Source organism: Hippopotamus amphibius, chromosome 6 (genome assembly GCF_030028045.1).
Source record: "Hippopotamus amphibius kiboko isolate mHipAmp2 chromosome 6, mHipAmp2.hap2, whole genome shotgun sequence".
Lineage (NCBI taxonomy): Eukaryota > Metazoa > Chordata > Mammalia > Artiodactyla > Hippopotamidae > Hippopotamus > Hippopotamus amphibius.
In genome coordinates this window covers 35,133,620-35,152,531 of record NC_080191.1, presented here as the reverse complement: position 1 = coordinate 35,152,531, position 18,912 = coordinate 35,133,620, and the positions used below count along the sequence as shown (strand labels likewise).

At 35.1% G+C, this 18,912-nt stretch overlaps 1 protein-coding gene across 2 annotated transcripts in view; it reads left to right on the top strand.

Moving 5' to 3' along the window:
• Nucleotides 1-17,699, top strand: part of PTPRK (protein tyrosine phosphatase receptor type K) — a 535,150-nt gene extending 517,451 nt beyond the window's left edge. For both annotated transcript variants that reach the window (XM_057738295.1, XM_057738294.1), the window contains exons 22-30: nucleotides 3,763-3,917; nucleotides 5,969-6,104; nucleotides 6,333-6,482; nucleotides 7,750-7,923; nucleotides 10,813-10,944; nucleotides 11,088-11,213; nucleotides 13,798-13,961; nucleotides 14,445-14,580; nucleotides 17,465-17,699. In XM_057738295.1, coding sequence (XP_057594278.1) covers nucleotides 3,763-3,917; nucleotides 5,969-6,104; nucleotides 6,333-6,482; nucleotides 7,750-7,923; nucleotides 10,813-10,944; nucleotides 11,088-11,213; nucleotides 13,798-13,961; nucleotides 14,445-14,580; nucleotides 17,465-17,518 — 1,227 coding nt within the window. In that variant the 3' untranslated portion in view covers nucleotides 17,519-17,699. The remainder of the gene's footprint in view (nucleotides 1-3,762; nucleotides 3,918-5,968; nucleotides 6,105-6,332; nucleotides 6,483-7,749; nucleotides 7,924-10,812; nucleotides 10,945-11,087; nucleotides 11,214-13,797; nucleotides 13,962-14,444; nucleotides 14,581-17,464) is intronic.
• Nucleotides 17,700-18,912: the final 1,213 nt, after the last annotated feature.

The following is an 18,912-nucleotide window of genomic DNA, read 5'->3' as shown; positions in this document are numbered from 1 at the left end:
ATACTAGAATCCCGCCCCAAAAAAAGCAGCTGTTAAGATGCCTGTTGAAAATGTTTAACCTCATACCATTTTGTACTTTCAAATCAGCAAGCACTTTTTAAAAAAAATTAATAATCCTCATTGATTTTAAGGGTATGGTGAGACAGATATTTTCATATGTTGCTGATCATACTTAAATTGACATAAAACCTCTGTAAATCAGCGAAGCAGTGTAGCTACAGAACTTTAAGATACTGATATCTTTTGACCAAGGTGTCTTTATACCTTCTATAAATCTATCCTAAGAAATATATTCAAAATACAATGACTCATATGTAGTTGTAGAAAATGATATATAACCATAACTGTCCACTCTTTACAAATGATATTTATAAGTAATTTTACCATCATAAAAAATAACTGGGGGAAATATTAAATGGAAGGTACCATTACATAGAACAACATAATTATAATTACCACAACTATAAAGTGTGTATGAAAATTTCTTAGGCAAATCAAGTAGAAAAAAATAAGCAAAGATATAGGAGATTTCAAGACAAGAACTATCAAGATGATTTAATGAATAGGTAGATCCCATTATTATGGAAAGAGAGAATTTGAAATATACATTCTTCTTGTAAGTTCATTAAAGTTTTATTAAGAAATCAGTCATGAACTTAGTTATAAAGGAAACCTGAATACATAGCAAAAATTCAAGACGTTTCCAAAATTCAATGGAAAATAACAACAAATCACTAACCAATGCCCCCCCAAATTAGGTGCAGAAATCACCAAAGTCTCTTCTGAATGATCTTTGAACTATTGCCTCAAAACTAAAATTATATTGTAAATATAAGCAATTTTATGTCAAATTTCCCACAAGTTATCTTATGAGAAAAATGCTCAAAAATGATTCCTATTTTGAAAGGCAGTCTAAAATCTTGTGAAAAATCGTTAAGCTAGAAAATCAGGAAGAAATTCAGTAAAGCAAAGGAAAAATTAAACATAAAACTGAAACACAAACAAAAAAGAATAAATTTAATCAAAAGGCTATTTCCTTGAAAAGATCAGTAAAGCAGCTAAACCACTTGTCAATTCCAAATGAAGAACAATCAGAACAAAACATGCAACATTAGACAACACAAAAGAGATACAACTACAGTTATACTGCTATTAGGAAAATTATAAAAAATATCATGTGTGAACTTAGAGACAGATTTTCGTCTAGATGCACTGATATTCTAGCAAATAATAATTTCCAAATTTGACCCAAGGAGAGTTAGGAATCTGAACAGATGGTAAAAGAAAATAGAATGAGTGTTAATATTTGCCATTAAAATTGCCTGATGGTTTCATAGTTGAGATTTCTTTAACCTTTAAAGAATAACTAATGAATAGCTAATGCCTAAGTTAATCAAACTATTTAGGCCATAGAAAACCATTCAAACCAACTAAATATATTTTAGAAGCTAGCATAACTGTGATAACAGAACCACATAAAAATAGGACTGTCTCAAGCTCTCCTCTCTCTTTCTCTCTCTTTTTCAATATGTTTCACTTTCTCAATTATGTACACACACATACATTGCAGACCAATTTCATTCAAGAACATGCTGAAAATTTGAATCCAGTAGTGAATTAAAAAAAAATCACAACATGATATATCATGATAATTTTTAAGCATGCAAGGATTTTACAACTGTGGTAGGAAATCTAGCAAGATATTTCATTATTTCAGTGCATTACAGGAGCAAAACCATATGACTTCATTAATAGATATTGCAATGCACTTAATTTTGTTAAAAGACACTTTTATAGTAATACTCTAAGTATATTAGAGAAATAAGGAGACTCCCTAAAGATAATAAAGGTGATTCAACAATAATCAGTAGCATGCATGTTAAGGAGTGAAAAACTAGGGGAATTGGAGTTATAATCAAAAATGCAATGCAGATAATCATCCTCACTAGTATTCAACATTTTTGGAAGCTCTAGGAAATGAAATAAGACAACAAAAGGAATAAATGGCAAAACTATTCAAAAGGACAAAGTTATTTTAAGGTGTAATGATTTTATACCAAGAAAATAGGAGATAATATTTTTAAATGGAAACTAATAAGCATTTAGATAAGTGACTAATTCAAGATAAATATTCATATCCTAGCTTTTCTTTATGTTAGCAATAAACAGATATAGATATTAAAAAGTATCTTTCACGGTAATAAAAAAATTCTGCAGTGTCTAGGAATATATTTAGCAAGAAAGATACAGGTCCTAAGTGAATAAAACCACAGAAGTGTATTGAAGGACACAGAGTAAGATGTGAATAAATGGAGACACGCATCATGTCCCAGAATGGGAATGCATGGCATTAATATCCTGTTATGGATTTAAAGCAGTACTAATTGTAACATTATTGGGGTTTTCTTTTATTTTCTTGTTATTTAGGAAAAACACTGGAAAAGAGTGATTTTTGTTTGAAAACCACCTATTTGAAAATTACTCAGGAAAATTTAAGTATAATGAACAATAAGGGAACATGCTGTGCCAGATATTAAAATTTTCTAAAAAGAGCAAGGTCCTTACAGCAACTCCAGCAAAGGATTAATGCAGAGGAGATGACGTGATTGTCTAAAGTCAGATCTTTGAACAATTTATGGCCTCCCGTAGAGTTGACTTGAAAAGTAGTTATGAAAGTTATTTTTTTAATTTGCATGATTCCATGGTGATGTTTATCCTTGTCACTATTATACTTATTTGTTGAGCCCTGCTTTGTGTAAAGTGTTGTACTAGGAACAGGAGAGAAAAAGAATTATAAGAGGTGATCACTGGCTTCTAAGGTTTCGGTGATATTAGTCTGTTTAGGATGGATTTTAAAGATAAGCTTTCTCAATTTAGTTCATTTATTTCATGCAATTTTTCTACCTTTTCTGAGGCACAAGTGAGATTGAGATTTCCCAGACAGCTCCCCGTAGAGTTGAAACTATATGGATTATAGTGGGGTTTGAGGGGCTACAAATGTGGATTCTTAAAAATAAATTCTGCAGCATTTCATCTATATTCTCCAAGTGCTGCTACTACAATCTACAGGCTTCTTTTAACAAAAAGGAATGGAAAAGCTTTGAAATGGGCATTTAAAGGGTTCTCTTAACCCAATAGAAGAGAGGCACAACCATGGACGCTTTGCTTCTTTCATTTTGTATTTTTGTTGCTATAAATACTTCTCTGTGTGCTGAATTACTTCGCAGAGTTAAGAAAAAATAAGTCTGCCCAAAGAACAGTTTAGCTGTCTGTATATTTTTACAAACCAATCTAGAGTAGCACTGTTCTGGAAAATCCCTACATGCTGTGCTTCAAAACCATTTTCAACATGGATAAGCAAGGCATTAAAATCTCTTTGTGAAGTGAGAGGTAGAAAGTTGCTTTATACACCACTTGAGAACTCAGTGCATTGGGTCAATAGGGTGGCATTTTAACTTCCCATTTCTTCTTTTTCCCCCAATCATTTTATGTGTTGTTATTCCACGTAAGGGACAGACTGTCAAGATAAATAAAATTTACTCAGACTTATAGAACTAAGCAAGACTCCTAATTTTCTTTCTTTGGCAGTTGTCCGACAATAAAGGTAAGTCCCTAGGCCGTGTCAGCAGCCTTTTTCAGAAAAAGCATGATCTTTGATAAATTTCTCATTTTTTTCACTGTCAGGCAGGTCTAATACCCATGGTTGTCTTTAATGGCTCTATTTTGGTCCTTTTGAAAACACTTGTTTACATGTTTGCACAGAGAGGCTACAGTGAGATCCGTGAAGTGAAACAATTCCATTTCACCGGCTGGCCAGACCATGGAGTACCCTACCATGCTACAGGCCTTCTCTCCTTCATCCGGCGGGTCAAGTTCTCCAACCCTCCCAGTGCTGGCCCCATCGTTGTGCATTGCAGGTGAGTGGTGGTCCAAATGGCACTGACTGACAGCTTTTTTAAAGTATCCAGACAAGGCTTGTAGGCACAAAAACTAATTCATGCTTACAAGGTCCCAGCTTGCATGTATTACAGATAAGGTAAAACAGCAATAAAATAAAAGTTAGCTCTAAGGATGATATAAAATGGAAACTTCAGAAATAAATATATTCATCATAATATGTGTAGTATTGCCCATAATTGTGAGAGTAGAAACTCTGCCTTTTAGTGGCAACATCTGCGTATGTGTTGTGTTTTGTTTTTTTTTTTATCTTTTGCAAATGCCATATTGTATGGAATGGTATGTAAAGATAGAGATTTCTTGCCAATCTAGTAAATTCCCAATAGAATCCCAGCTTTTAAAACTAAATTTGAGGCATACAGAGTTACTAAATGGCCTAAATTGCAAGAATTTGTGCTGTAAAACAGCTACTTAAGAATTTTTTTTTTAAGCCATCCATCAGAGGACCTTGAAAACTACATCAGTAAAATCCAGCAAATATATGCCAGAAAAATGTGAATATTATCCAGACTTTCTTCTGATTAGAAACTTCTCTTAAAACAAGCATTCAGAGACACTAAAAGAAAATTACATGGCTTCATTTTGAGAGATGAACAGAAAAATATGTACTGAATCTGAAAAGCTTTTCCTAAATGCTGCACACCATTCTCAAATACTATCCCTTCCAAGCTACATAATAGATGTGCTTAAGCATTTTTTTTCTTTCTGAAAATCCAGCCTATTCAGTATGTAAATGACCGTGTATAAAAGGGGAAAAATAAAACAAAGAGAATGAAATAAAAGTAAGGCATCCCATTAGGATCAGATACTGTGTACCTTGAAAAAAAAATCTACAATTCAATTCTCCTCAAGAAATCTGATGTACTCTTCAATTACTTTCCTGTCTCAAACCCTGGGAAGAGTGATTGAGAAGATGGTCGGCAAAATAAAGAAACTGAGATAACCACAATACCTTTTACTTAAATTTCCTAAAGAACAGTAGGTTTAAGAGAAATGACCAAATCTGAACAACAAAGAAATAATGTTAATAGTCTCTCTATGCATTTAGAAAATGAGATAAATGGGTTTTCAATTATAGGGTGTCTTGACTTATCAAAGAGGTTTACTTTCCTATGAATTGCTTGCTTCAGAAGTGCTCGAAGATTCTCAGATACTCTCTTGAAACAAAAGTGTTTTCTACTTACACTTGGGTATCTGAATTTAAGGAAAAGACGAAGCTGACTACAAAGTGAATTTCCCATAAAAATCCCAAGTATATCTTGTTTGCTCCATTGACTTCTGTATATAAAATTGGAGAAATATTCCCAACAGGTAAAATAATCAACAGTATATTATGATTCAACTACTGAATTAAATACAGTAAGATAGTGGCATCTTTGTGACCTGTTAAGAATTATATTTCATACCTCACAATTCATTTTCATTGTTCTTTCAGATCACCATTCAAATAGTTTTTCTACTGTTGGTCTCCTCCCCATTGATAACCAACATTTGCTTCCCCACCCTCATTATTAACAGTTCCCCTGAATTGTGACCCCTCAGACTTTTCATTTAAAGGTTTTGGAATTAATGTTTTTTTGCTTTGACAAGAGTCTGTCTGACTAAAACAGCATTACTGCATTTTGTCAGAGTGCCCACAACCACATGAGTATGAGTCTTTCAGTCTCAGGTGAAATTTTAAAGAATGAATCCACTCCTTGATCAATTCTGTGAGCTTGAAATTTATGTCAAATGAAAACTGGGTAAGACAGCTATGGAAGTTGAATGACATAATACATTATTTTCAAAACACAATTTGATTTTATCTTTTAATTTGTTCCTCCTCAGTTTACACCAAAGTAGATATTCTACATGAGGTTATTTGTTCATTAATAAGCATTTACACAGTACATACAAGTTATGTCTTGTACTTTGTTAAATCGATTTGATTCCACTTATTTGAAAATCAGAAGGATTTTTCAATTTGCATAGACATCCTTCCTGCGGTTCTTTAGATCTGTGTATTTTTCAGTGCTGGTGCTGGACGGACTGGTTGTTACATTGTGATTGACATCATGCTGGACATGGCTGAAAGAGAGGGTGTTGTTGACATCTACAACTGTGTCAAAGCCTTGAGATCTCGTCGTATCAATATGGTCCAGACAGAGGTGTGTTGATCGTTGATTAACCTCTAGTGGCCCTTTTTTGTTGTTTGCTTTCCAACATTTATCAAACTAAATACTAGATGTTTTTCACACAGAATTAATATTAGCTCATCACGTCGTATGGAAAAATACTGCTACTTTTATTAATATTTTTATATAGAGAAAATTCTTTGATGACAGAACATTTATATTAAAATATTATGAAATTTTTCTCTCTCTTTCTTTTGATAGGAACAGTACATTTTTATTCATGATGCCATTTTAGAAGCCTGCTTATGTGGAGAAACTGCCATACCTGTTTGTGAATTTAAAGCTGCATATTTTGATATGATTAGAATAGACTCCCAGACAAACTCTTCACATCTCAAAGATGAATTCCAGGTATTTGCTATTTCTAGGGCCTCTTTTATGAGCAACTTATTATGATTTGTTCTGGGCATTCTTAATTCTCCAAAGGAAGGTCTTTCAAGTCAAATTTATAACATTTGACCCTATTTTAAGTATAATATAATACCCCTCTTTCATTATACATATTATGGAGTCACTTTTGTATTAATGAGCTCATATCTGCTGTATCTTGAAGAGCAAATAAATTCAGACTCAGGGAAAAGTGTGGGGAAAAGGTATCAGAAAAGTCAAATTTAGTGGTAATTTGTGTGTACTTACAACCTTTTTTTTTAAATGCAGTCTTATGGGTTTTGCCCTGCTTCACTTACAGTGTGAGATCAAGCACATTAATAATAATAGCCAGAGTTTGTATTAAATATCATCTCTAAATAATTCCCAGTATTTTCATTGCCCTTAAAATATTCCTAAAGCTGTGTGACTTTGAAGTCAAGAATAACTAGAAACCTAATACTTTGATTCTTTGCCCAGTGCTCTTTTTATTTTTTAACGAGCTTTATTTTTTTTTTAATATTTATTTACTTATTTATTTATTGGCTGCCTTGGGTCTTCATTGCTACATATGGGCTTTCTGTAGTTGTGGCAAGTGGGAGCTACTCTTCATTGTGGTGCGCAGGCTTCTCATTGCAGTGGCTTCTCTTGTTGCAGAGCACAGGCTCTAGGCGCAAGGGCTTCAGCAGTTGTGGCACGTGGGCTCAATTGTTGTAGCTCGCAGGCTCTAGAGCGGAGGCTCAGTAGTTGTGGCGCACAGGCTTAGTTGCTCTGTGGCATGTGGGAGCTTCCCAGACCAGGGCTTGAACCCATGTCCCCTGCATTGGCAGGTGGATTCTTAACCACTGCGCCAGCAGGGAAGCTCCCCAGTGCTCTTTCTAACATGCCATAGCATGGCTTCAAATATGGCATATTAAAATGTTATTACAAGTGATAACTTATGATGTGTCATCGTCATGGGCCACTCTGCATTTGCTTTGGTTAGGCAATACGTTTTGCAGGTTGCTGTGTGGTTTAGCCTTCCTTTTTCTTTTAAGAAGAGGCACACTGTACAATGTGTGTATTGTTTCTTTGTCACTTCTCAGGCTTCATTAGCTTTAACTACAAAGGCTATCAGCCTGTCATCGAGGCACATGCCATTGCCTTGCACAAATCCTTCACTTACTACTTGGCCTCCAAAATGCCTGATGGATCTGTGTTATGCTATTAAATGGGTCACTGTCTTTTAACCTGGGTTCCCTTTCCTTTTCAGACCTTGAATTCAGTCACCCCTCGACTACAAGCTGAGGACTGCAGTATAGCATGCCTGCCAAGGAACCATGACAAGAACCGTTTCATGGACATGCTGCCACCTGACAGATGTCTGCCTTTTTTAATTACAATTGATGGGGAGAGTAGTAACTACATCAATGCTGCTCTTATGGACGTAAGAGACTGCTCTCTTTGTTAGTGTAAAGTGTCATGAATAGCTGCAAAACTGATGAATACTGGCTAGTTCTCTTTTCAAGAAAATTCAAATGGCCTGAAAAGGAAAATTGGCAACTTTGATTGAAATACAAAATTGTTTTGGAGAATGATTCTTGAATTTCCCTCACAGTGATTCTTAGGCACTATCAATTTTAGACTTGACTATAAATTTGGTGCTTAATTGTCAATTAGTGTAAAATTTCTGTACAAGAAGTGTCTACAGGTGGTAATTTTCATCCTAATTATTTTCAGGAAAGAGAATCATGCTTATCTATTCTGAATTTTTAAAATCACAGGATGCCATATTCTACTGAAATAGTGTTAATTTGGAAATTTTTATCTCTGACATTTAATGTTCCAATAATTTATAGCTAACTTGTTTTATGGGTTAGTAATTAATATAGACTAGATATAAATAAGGAAGGCATGGAAAATATCATGTTAACACATCGATCATAATACATCAAAAGAACTCTCTTGCCCCGCTCCAGTCTTCACACTGTAGATGGTAGAGCATGTGCTCAGCATGTTAGCATCCCATAGACAGAACAATATGGAAAGAGAATTTTAAATTAGTCTTTGGCCACCTAGTTTTGTTCACCTTGGGAAGAAGCAAGAAGGGTTTCGAGTTCAGAATCCTTTTAGCTTATCACCTTCATTCATAAGCATCTCTAGTTTTTGCCCTTTAGGCTATTGAATGGTAGAAAGGAGGAGAATCAGAAGTCAGGGTTCACTCCTGGGTGACTAATAATGAAGCTTTCTAAGTTATTGCTCCTATTGTGTTTCCAAAGTTAGCCTCTGATAGTAGAGACTTAGAAAAGCCCACATTTTACTTCTAACTTTCACCCAGCTACATTGACCTTTTTTTTCCTACAGAGCAGAATAGTTTAAAGGTGAACTCAAGTGGAAAGATGCCACTCTTGCTGTGACCAGAATCTTGCCTAGTCATTACTCAAATCCCTTGAAATCACATTGGATCCCCATTGTACTTTTTCTTCCCATTTTTATTGTCTGGAAAGGCAAGCATACTAAATACAGAGAAAACACACAGAACTTTTTGTTTCTGAGCCAGTCTAGATTTGGAATGAAAAACAAAAAAAAAGGCTGTGTGAAAAAAGGGAAAAAGAAAATATTAGGAAAGGATATTGATGAAGCATATGTTTGACGCATTTTTTGTCTTGGCATCTCTTTCAAATTTTTTCTTAATTTCCAGGTTGTTTTCTAGTCAATGTGAACACTAAACCTTGTGTTCTACCTGTTCCTATTCTCTGTTTAATTCCCTGTGATTCAACTATATTTTATAGTTGAAACTGCCTCGTGGATTTGGTAGTGTGGTTCGGGCTTCAGAAAGTTAGGTTTGGTTTGGCTCATTGGTCAATACTCGCCACCTTCCCCTACGCTCTACCCCCATCATAAGTGTCATATACCCTTCACCATGCTTGTAAAGAATTAGCAGTTAAAGCCAAGGATCCTATGATACCAAAGCCTTGATGTGCTCTTGCACTTAGAGAGGAAATCTTCAGTCTTCTCCCATATTATCTTCTCCTCATCTATCTCCCCTTCCCTGTGACTCAAAAAAATGAATAAAACCTTTTAGCCTCCTTTGACTTACTTCCCCATGGAGCAGACATTTAACTGGAAGGAAAGCTTACTTCCTTCTTCTGCTTCTTTCTCATGAGGTTTCATACCTTCCTTAGGAGGGCATTCACCTCAGCTGCAGGACCAAATTTGTGAGGTCTTAAGATCATTTAGAAGCAGCTGGTGAATTACTGTCTCCTCAGATTTATCCTCCACTCTTCCATGGAGTAAAATGATATGGTTAGCAGCACTTCTCAAATGGTGATAGGATCTATGAAGTTTAAAGATCAGTTTTTACACTGTTGTTAAGACACTTGAAGGACAAAGAGTAGTAATGATACAAATGAATTAGATCACTGACAATTTTTATCAGCATTAAAGTAATCCATCTCAGGCAACTGTCTAGTTATATTTTTACAATTCATTAGTTTGTTTCAAAGAAATTTAAATTTCTATTTTAGTGTAGATCATTAGTCTGTAGAATGACAGATTGTCTGGCCAGATGAGCCTATCCTCTCCTGGAAAGAGATAATGCGTTGTGTCCCAATCAAGGGGCATTTGGTAAACAAGGAGCCATTCCCTCTCACATGGGGCCAGAAATTACACTGGTTCTACTTTTTGGCACTTGAAAATCTTAAATGTTTGAAACTATCATTCTGATCATTGATATACGTTAGAAATGCCCAGAAACCTATGGGAAGTGGATTGCCTGCAAGATGTGCAGCATGTGCTGATAATGTCTATGTAATATAAAAGCATGAGTCTGATGTACATGTGGTTTTTCTTATTTGGATAGGAGGAGAGCCAAACAATTTTATAGCAGTTGACAGCTGATAAACAGAGAGAGATAGACAGAGATACACACACACATGCACACGTGCATGCACAAATACACACACACACCAGGGAATTTCATGCCTCTAGCCTCTCAGATTTCAGAAAACTAAAACAGTCCAACAGGTACCTCACAAAAGATCCTTTTTTAAAAATATTTCCTATATTTACTTTTATCAACAGAATAGAGCAAATTATTGACTTGAATTACTGCTGAGGCATCAAAGTCATACCATCAGATTGACTAATTACTAGTTGCCGTACATTGCAGTGGTCCAAATCTGTTATTCCATGGTTTAAGCAGCAGGCTGGCTCCATCTCCATAGGAAGTTGCTGTGTCTTACTGGCCCTACACTGAAGTGTATTGAATCTGCTTGTACAGCTGATCATTCATTTTAAGTTCTTATGTTTCCCCATCTACCTCGTTTTTTCACAGAGCTACAGGCAACCAGCTGCTTTCATCGTCACACAATACCCTCTGCCAAACACTGTGAAAGACTTCTGGAGATTAGTGTATGATTATGGCTGTACCTCCATTGTGATGTTAAATGAAGTCGACTTATCCCAGGTTAATGGTTATAGGTTGCTTTTCTGTACTTATGCACGACTTAATAAAGTAGTAATAAAATGGCAAAATCTTCTTTATATACGACCCTAATTAGAAAAAAATAATGCTCGTTTTCTTTTTCTTTCCAAACACTCATCATCTAGGGCTGCCCTCAGTACTGGCCAGAAGAAGGGATGCTACGATATGGCCCTATCCAAGTAGAATGTATGTCTTGTTCAATGGATTGTGATGTGATAAGCCGGATTTTTAGGATATGCAATCTAACAAGAGTAAGTCATTAATGATTTTAACTGAGCTAATCCAGACCAGGTGGTCATGATCATGATGGGGTATATTTCCATTCAGACAAAAGAGAGAGTAAAGTTAATAAGCAATATATAATCAATCCCAAAGCTAGTAATCATCTTACGCCTTGGCACTAGAATACAAATGCATTCTAAAAACAGGAAAGCAGAAATGCTGGAAGCGAAGGTTCTTGGTCAGTTACGGCCTATTTTATTCTATCTGGAAATCTAAATTCAGATTTCCTGGTTCAATTGAGTTTGTCTGGGCCTGGCCCTTGACTATATGTAGACTTATCTCAAGATTGACTGAATGTTTTATTAGCATTGATAGCCAACCCAGAAAGAGGCATGCAGTTGAAAAATAAGAAGATAAAAATGATGGTGACAGGAGGAAGTAATATTTCGTATCAGAGACTGTAGAAGGGTTCCATGCCACTATTCCAGTTCTGCTTATAAAAGAGAACCCCAGGCATGAAGGAAAAGGTAAATCACAGCCATCACTCATACGCCTCCTACAACTCATCTACAATTTCATCTTTCTAAATGTCCTAGCATCTGGCTCTGCCAAAATCCATAGCTTGATCCAGTGCTGCTACCACTGTGCCTTTTCCCAGCAGAAAAGTAGCAACTGTGTCCTTCAGAAGTCTTTCTTTCCCTGACACTTCATGTGTTTTGCCATCAGGGACAAATTGATGGGAAAAAAAAAAGTACTAATAAAAACTGTTTAGATTATGTAAGCACATAGCAAGCAGAATTTGAAAAGAAAACATTAGTAACTTCCACGGAATTATAGTTTTTTTAAAAAGAAAGATTACTCATTTTTAGGGCAGCAACTCTATGTATGTGTTGTTTTAAGTGTGTGATTAGAATTGTCATGTTTCAGTGTTTCTCACATCAAAATGGCTGTATGTTTCTGGTTAATACATTTATATGTGTATAAGTAGAGAATAAAATCATATCCAATTCTATTGCTCATTTCAGTGGAGAAAAAAAGGATAACTTCAATCATGTCATAATATTCATGCATATCTTAGATGTTAATTTAAAGGAGTCTCATTATGTCTGCACATCTGTTACATTATGGTTCTAGTAATATTTTAGCTGTGAAACTGTAGCTGCTAAACTAAGAAAGTAAGACCTGTCTGTTAATTGAGCTGTTTATATGAGAAATATTCTAGAAACAGGAACTGAAATTTGTGTCACCTTTTTTTGGTCAGTATATTTATCTTCCTTTGTATTTAGTATTCTGGTCCTTATCAGTGCATGATTTTTCTCTCTGTTCCTGTTCGCATTATTTTTTATCATTTACCTCACCAAATATTTAGCATGCACCAACTAGAAGCTGGGTGTTGTCCTAAGTAGTTCCTTGTCCTACCTAAAAATGCATGAGCCCTTGCCATGTGGAGCTTCAGATCTGACACCTTGTTCTGTGGCTCACTAGTGCATTACAAATTTTTCCTTACATTTTCATTTGAGGGTGTAAGGTCTTAATTCGTTTATTCAACAATACTGTTCTTTGGAAAGTATTTTGCTAGGTTCTAGTGATAGAGATTTTAAGGGAGAAAGAGATTTTCTTGTCCTTAAAGAATTTGTATTATTTTATCAGGGAAGACAAACATTAAACAACTTGTATAATCGTTTATTTACAAATAAATGAAATTTTGTAGAGAAAAAGTACAACATACAGAGAATTTGGGTAATCTGACATAGCTGGGTGATCAGAGAAGACTTCTTTGAGATTGTGATATTTAAGTTGAAATCTGAAAATTAGTAGGAGCTATTTGGGCCTGGGATAACCAGCTACCTTGGTTTATACAGGACAGAGAGGTTTCCTAGAACATACAAATTTCAGTGCAAAGACCACAGAAGTCCAAGACAAACCCGAGACACATTGATCGCTATATTTGGAACTGAGAAAGGCAAGCAAGAAGGAAATGTTCAAGGCAGAGGGGAGAGTATGTGCAAAATTCCCAAGACAAGAAATGACTTGATAGATAGATTAAGAGAAGGCCAATGTGTCCAGAACTTAAGTAGGTTGTTAGAATAAAGGGAAGTTGGAGAAAGAAGTGGAGCCTTATCATGTAGGTATTTTTAAGCCATGGCAGCAATTTGGGTTTTATGCTAAGATCATTTGGAAGACATTAAATCAGGAAGTGACAAGATCATATTTGCATTTAAAAATAATCATGAGCCCATGGTAAGAATGGTTTGAAAGGAGATCAGAGTTTGTTCAGGGAGGTCAACTAGGAAGTAGTTATTAAGATTTGTGATTGAGAGTGCAGTGATGTTAGTAGCGATAAAGAGGAGACACGTTTGAAAGTTATTTAAGAATTATAATCATAGGAATGGATTATTGGATATGGAGTGTGAGGGAGAAGCTTGTATAAAGGATAATTCTCATGTAACTTAGAACATTTCTGCATTGGTATGTACATATTTTGGACTTGTATCAGCTAGACTCAATCCAATGTTTCATTTATGTCATGGTGTAAATTTGTATGAACCTTTTACTTTTTAGTAAAAATTCTAGCTCCAACTTATTCACATAAAAATACTTTTCCCTCTACAGCCACAGGAAGGTTATCTGATGGTGCAGCAGTTTCAGTATCTAGGGTGGGCTTCTCATCGAGAAGTGCCTGGCTCCAAGCGATCATTTTTGAAACTGATACTGCAGGTGGAAAAATGGCAGGAGGAATGCGAGGAAGGGGAGGGCCGGACCATCATCCACTGCCTGTGAGTGTGGCGGCTCGGAGGCCATTTCCTCATCAGCCTTCACGCTTTCTATCTCACAGACCTTGACTACATATTCTTTTAAAACAATCTTCCTGTTTCTTGATTCTGTAATTCACTACTGACTTCAACTTTTGTATTCCTAAAATTGATTATTATATACTTATTAAACACTTTTGAACACTACTCTGAATAACTTTTCTGATTTATACTGTGTACAAATCTATCAAAATCTCAACATGTCTCGGTTGCAGGGATCTATGCCTTTAGCGTGTCCCTAAGCATAAGCTACTGAGTTAATATCATCCTCAAGTATCTTTCCTCTCTGCCCCCCACACTTGCATGCATACATGTGAAGCAAAATTAAAACACAGAAGGAAAAAATTAGATAATGTTTTCTTTCCCCAAACATACATGATTGTGTGTGTGTGACCTACGGTCACCGAAGGCTTCAATCTAACATGCCTTTGCTTTCTTGACTTTCAGAAATGGTGGCGGGCGGAGTGGCATGTTCTGTGCTATAGGCATTGTTGTTGAAATGGTGAAACGGCAAAATGTTGTTGATGTGTTCCATGCGGTCAAGACACTAAGGAATAGCAAGCCGAACATGGTGGAAGCCCCGGTGAGTCACAGTCTTGGATGCAGAAGGGAGGGTCCAAATTAGTCGGTCACATACCTACTTGTTGATTTGACTTCATACACACATAGGGAATCAAATGTATAAATGAGTCTTTGTGGAGACTTTCCTGCCTAATTGAATTGCCAAGTATCCCACTCCGCCCACGTGAACTTAATCACATATTGCATAAACTGCTAAAGATGGAGAAAACTATTTTCATTTAACTTGGGAAATGAATCGGATATTTTTCTGTTTTGAGCAGTAAATATTTGCTACAGTAAACTTTGATAAATGGTTCTATAACAAATCCTACTATCTAGGTTTTATTCATGTTTATTTTTATTTCTTAAAGCATATTAACTGGTAAAACATTATTTTGAAGGATGTACCCATGGGTTGCATCTAGTACTTTAGACACCCAATGTTTTTATTATTTTAGTCATTATCCATAATTCTTCATTTCTGGTCACATTATAATTTTTTAAACTATCACCATTGACAGTTTTCAGCTTTTACCAATTTTAGAACATAGTTCATGTGATACTACTTGAATTACCCAGGGCTCACAAAATCAGAACACAGATTACAAACTAAGAGCAGGGAGGTATGTGTATGTAGGAGCTCATCTGGTTGAAGCTGAATGCATAGGAAGAAAGAAAGTAAAACTTCTCTAGCCCATTCGCCTTCTAAAGTGATGTCTGTGGGTTTACACATATGTGCATAGTTGGATAAGGTCAGGGGCAGCTATATAGCTTATGCTCACAGAAAAGTAAACCAGAAAAACCAAGGCATCATTGTTGCTTGCCCTACATTTATCAAGATGATCAGATAACTAAAATGAGCGGTTCAATAAACCTTTAAGGTATTTTCACCACTTCCTGCTCATGGATTGTTCACACAAGAGGTGCATTGCTTCCTGAGACAGATTCTGAAGAGTTACATTTATACTGTTTCACTTTGAAGAACAGTCACAGACTTCCTCCCCTTCTACAAGTCCTCGAAGCCCCTCTACTCCAACTCATACCTTAGGTATCGCTGTTGTCCCGATAAGATGATATTGGCTTTGACTGGGATGTTGGCAGTGGAGATGGAGGAAGGGGGATAGATTTGAGGATTTTTGAGGTAAAACTCTGAGGTCTTTTTACAAAATGGACGGGTAATGGTAAGATCTTTAGACTCTCTGCCATCTGAAGATTTTTTAATGTAAACTCTGCCTCTATCTCTCAGATCACTTCTTCCAAAACCATCAATAAAATCACCTCTGGGCTCAGCATTTAAATACTTCCAAATTTAACTCTGATTTTGCACTGTTTTAAAAAAAAAAAAAAGGCTGTGATTAAACTCTGCCATTCTAGAACCTTCTTAAGAGTTACTATTTACCTTTACATTCATGTCCCATGAATCTTGATTAAACACCCAACCCTCTGATTTGTGTTTAATCAAAGTTAATGATTAGTTCAGTGTGCCGTTGAATTTAACTGATGAGTTTGGTAAGAAAATTTATAGTGTAAACCAAATTGCTGGAGACTGACTAAAAAGATATAACTGTTCGCAAGCACTTTTTGGTTCTTGAGATGCACTTGCCACAGTGGTAGGCTAATTTAAATCACACTTACTTGATAATTAGGGTAGGATTGATAAAGACCTCTTGGGGAAAGTTTTTATTTCCCTCATATATTGCTAGAGACACCTGGAAGTTCTCTTTTGAAATAATATACGTTTTAGATTGTTCTGTAATTCAGCCTGAATTTTACCCACTTGGGCTGAATTGGGAACATTTTAATACATATTGCAAATCATAATTTGTAATACAGTCTCAGAATTTTTCTAAATTCTTCATAATGGAGCGACACATAGGTGGACTGAGACGAAAGGCAGTTTTAACTCAAAAATTGTATTGTCAACCAAGTTATCTTAAATAAATAAATAAATGCAGCAGAAATAAAATTTTCTGGTGAAAGTAGGCTCAAAAAAATTTAAGAACCACTAACCAGTTTTGAAAAGTTTACTTAACTACTCTGATAGACCAAAAACTGTGTCAAAAATTAAGAACTTGGAAAAAACAACAACAAAAAAAATTAAGAACTTGGATGTTCACGTATGTAAGTCAAATCATTATCTGTACACCTTAAACTTATACAGTGCTATGTATGTCAATTATATCTGAATAAAACTGGAAGAAGAAATTAAGACTTTTGAATTGTTGAGTGGCAGTTTGAAATGACTGACTTTTTTTAATACCACTAAGGAAAATATCTGAAGTATGGAGAAAAATATTTGCATGTTCACTCTCAGATTATTTATAATAAAATAAGTGTGATATTATAGTCAATCCATATGCTAGACTATGTAGTTTCAAAATAGGTGTTAAATAACATGAGAAAAGATACATAGCAATGCTAAACAACAGAAGATAAAATATAAAGTTATATCCTCAAATATAGGTATGCAATTATATTTATTCTAAAGTAATTATTGTTTCAACCATACATTAAAATGGACTGAGGTAGTATTTTAAAAGTTGTTTCTGATAATAGATTTGTAGAAACTTTTTCTGATTCTTTATCTTTCCTATATTTGGAAATTTTTTCTGTACTGATCAGGTATTACTATCATGACCAGATAAACAATACTGAAGATTTTTTTTAATTTGGTATAAAATATGAGGCAAAGACAACATATTTTACATCAAGTTCCTTTTGCTTACAGCAATCGTTAGACTCAAATGTAAAATATGTACGCCTAGATGTTAAACTTGTATATTGAAAAAATGTCTGTAATTCTTGAAGAATCTAAATTGAATGCCAACTATTCATTTGATAGATGTTATTCTCCATTCTTCTTTTTTCTTAGCTTTGTTCCACCTTTTTGTTTTAACATCTTTCAGGAGCAGTACCGTTTCTGCTACGATGTAGCTTTGGAGTACCTGGAGTCATCTTAGTTGGGGAGGACTTCAAACGCATCCACACAGAACCCATTCATCTGTTGAGCCAGCAGCTGTTGTACCTGTCACACCTGTGCAGAAAGATTTTAATGTGGGGGGTGGGAGACTTTTACATTCGAGAGGTAAAAGTATTTTTCTTATAAAGTTGTGTATCTTAATAAAAAGGACTCAGTTTCTATTACTGTATGAAAGCATCAACATTTCGTGCCACATAAATTATATTTAATAAGAAGCAGATTCAAACGAGAACTTATCAGTGTTTGTATAGTGAATATGCAGCCTTTTCTCTCCTGGTTTTGGTAGAGCAGCCACCACATGTTGCATGAATTAATACTTTCTATGTGGCATTTTTCTCCCTTTTTCAGATAAAAGATGTTAAATCTTTCAAGGAAGAAGAAAGAAAATCTGTGCAAATTCATAGACAAGTTCATTTTTTTATATGTTTCAGTGTAGCAGATCTCTATATAAATATATAAATATATATAACTGGCTTATTTTCTTTTAATGTGCAATGATGGCTGGATCATTTAAAGTTCTTTTTAGAAAAAAACATAAGCCAAAGACTCAAGTGTAAATATGTCTATATGGAGAAAGCACATTATATTTATTGGTTACTTACATTCCTTTTTTGATGGCTAAACTACTACCACCACACAATCATTTTTTTTTCCCAAAGAAAGCTTTTTCTTTCACTAAAATCAATTGTAAACGATTTTTGTAGATTATTTTTTGTATGTTTAGTGTAAGTAGAGGATAAACTTTTTATTCATAAACCAGGAAGCAATGTTCTTTATAGTGATTCTCTTGTGTACATGCTTGTGAATTAAATTTATGTAAAACACCTTGGCAGTTGGGTCTTTTAATGTAGGACCAAATGAAAACATTTTGCTGAAAATATATAATTTTCCACAATTTCCTTAAGTCAGTAATGGTTTGGTGATCGTATATGAGAATTGCACACATTCAAAGGCCTTGCTGTTGACTTACATAATGTTGAACATAGCATTTAAGCATCATTCAAATTTTAAAGGAATTGGCCCATGACCAAGCACTGGTCAAGAAATGAAGATGGCAACATTTATGCTTTCAGGGTCAAGTGTTAGCAAACTGTAAACTGTGAAGGTGATCCAGTGTTTCTTTTGATATTTCCATGCACAAGCTTTGGATTCTGAGCATAAAAAGTGTGAACAAATCGATGCCAGATTCCTGTTTTGTGCATCATCGTGGAATTCTCAAGTGAACCTTTCTAAATGTGGTCTTGTACACATGCTCCGTGTAGCTGTAACTTCACATCATCAGCTTGCAGTTTGTTATTGAGTAAAGCATTCCAGTATCCTCTTTCTAGATTGCCGTTCATGACATGGTGCTTATGAAGATTTAGTTAAAGTAAG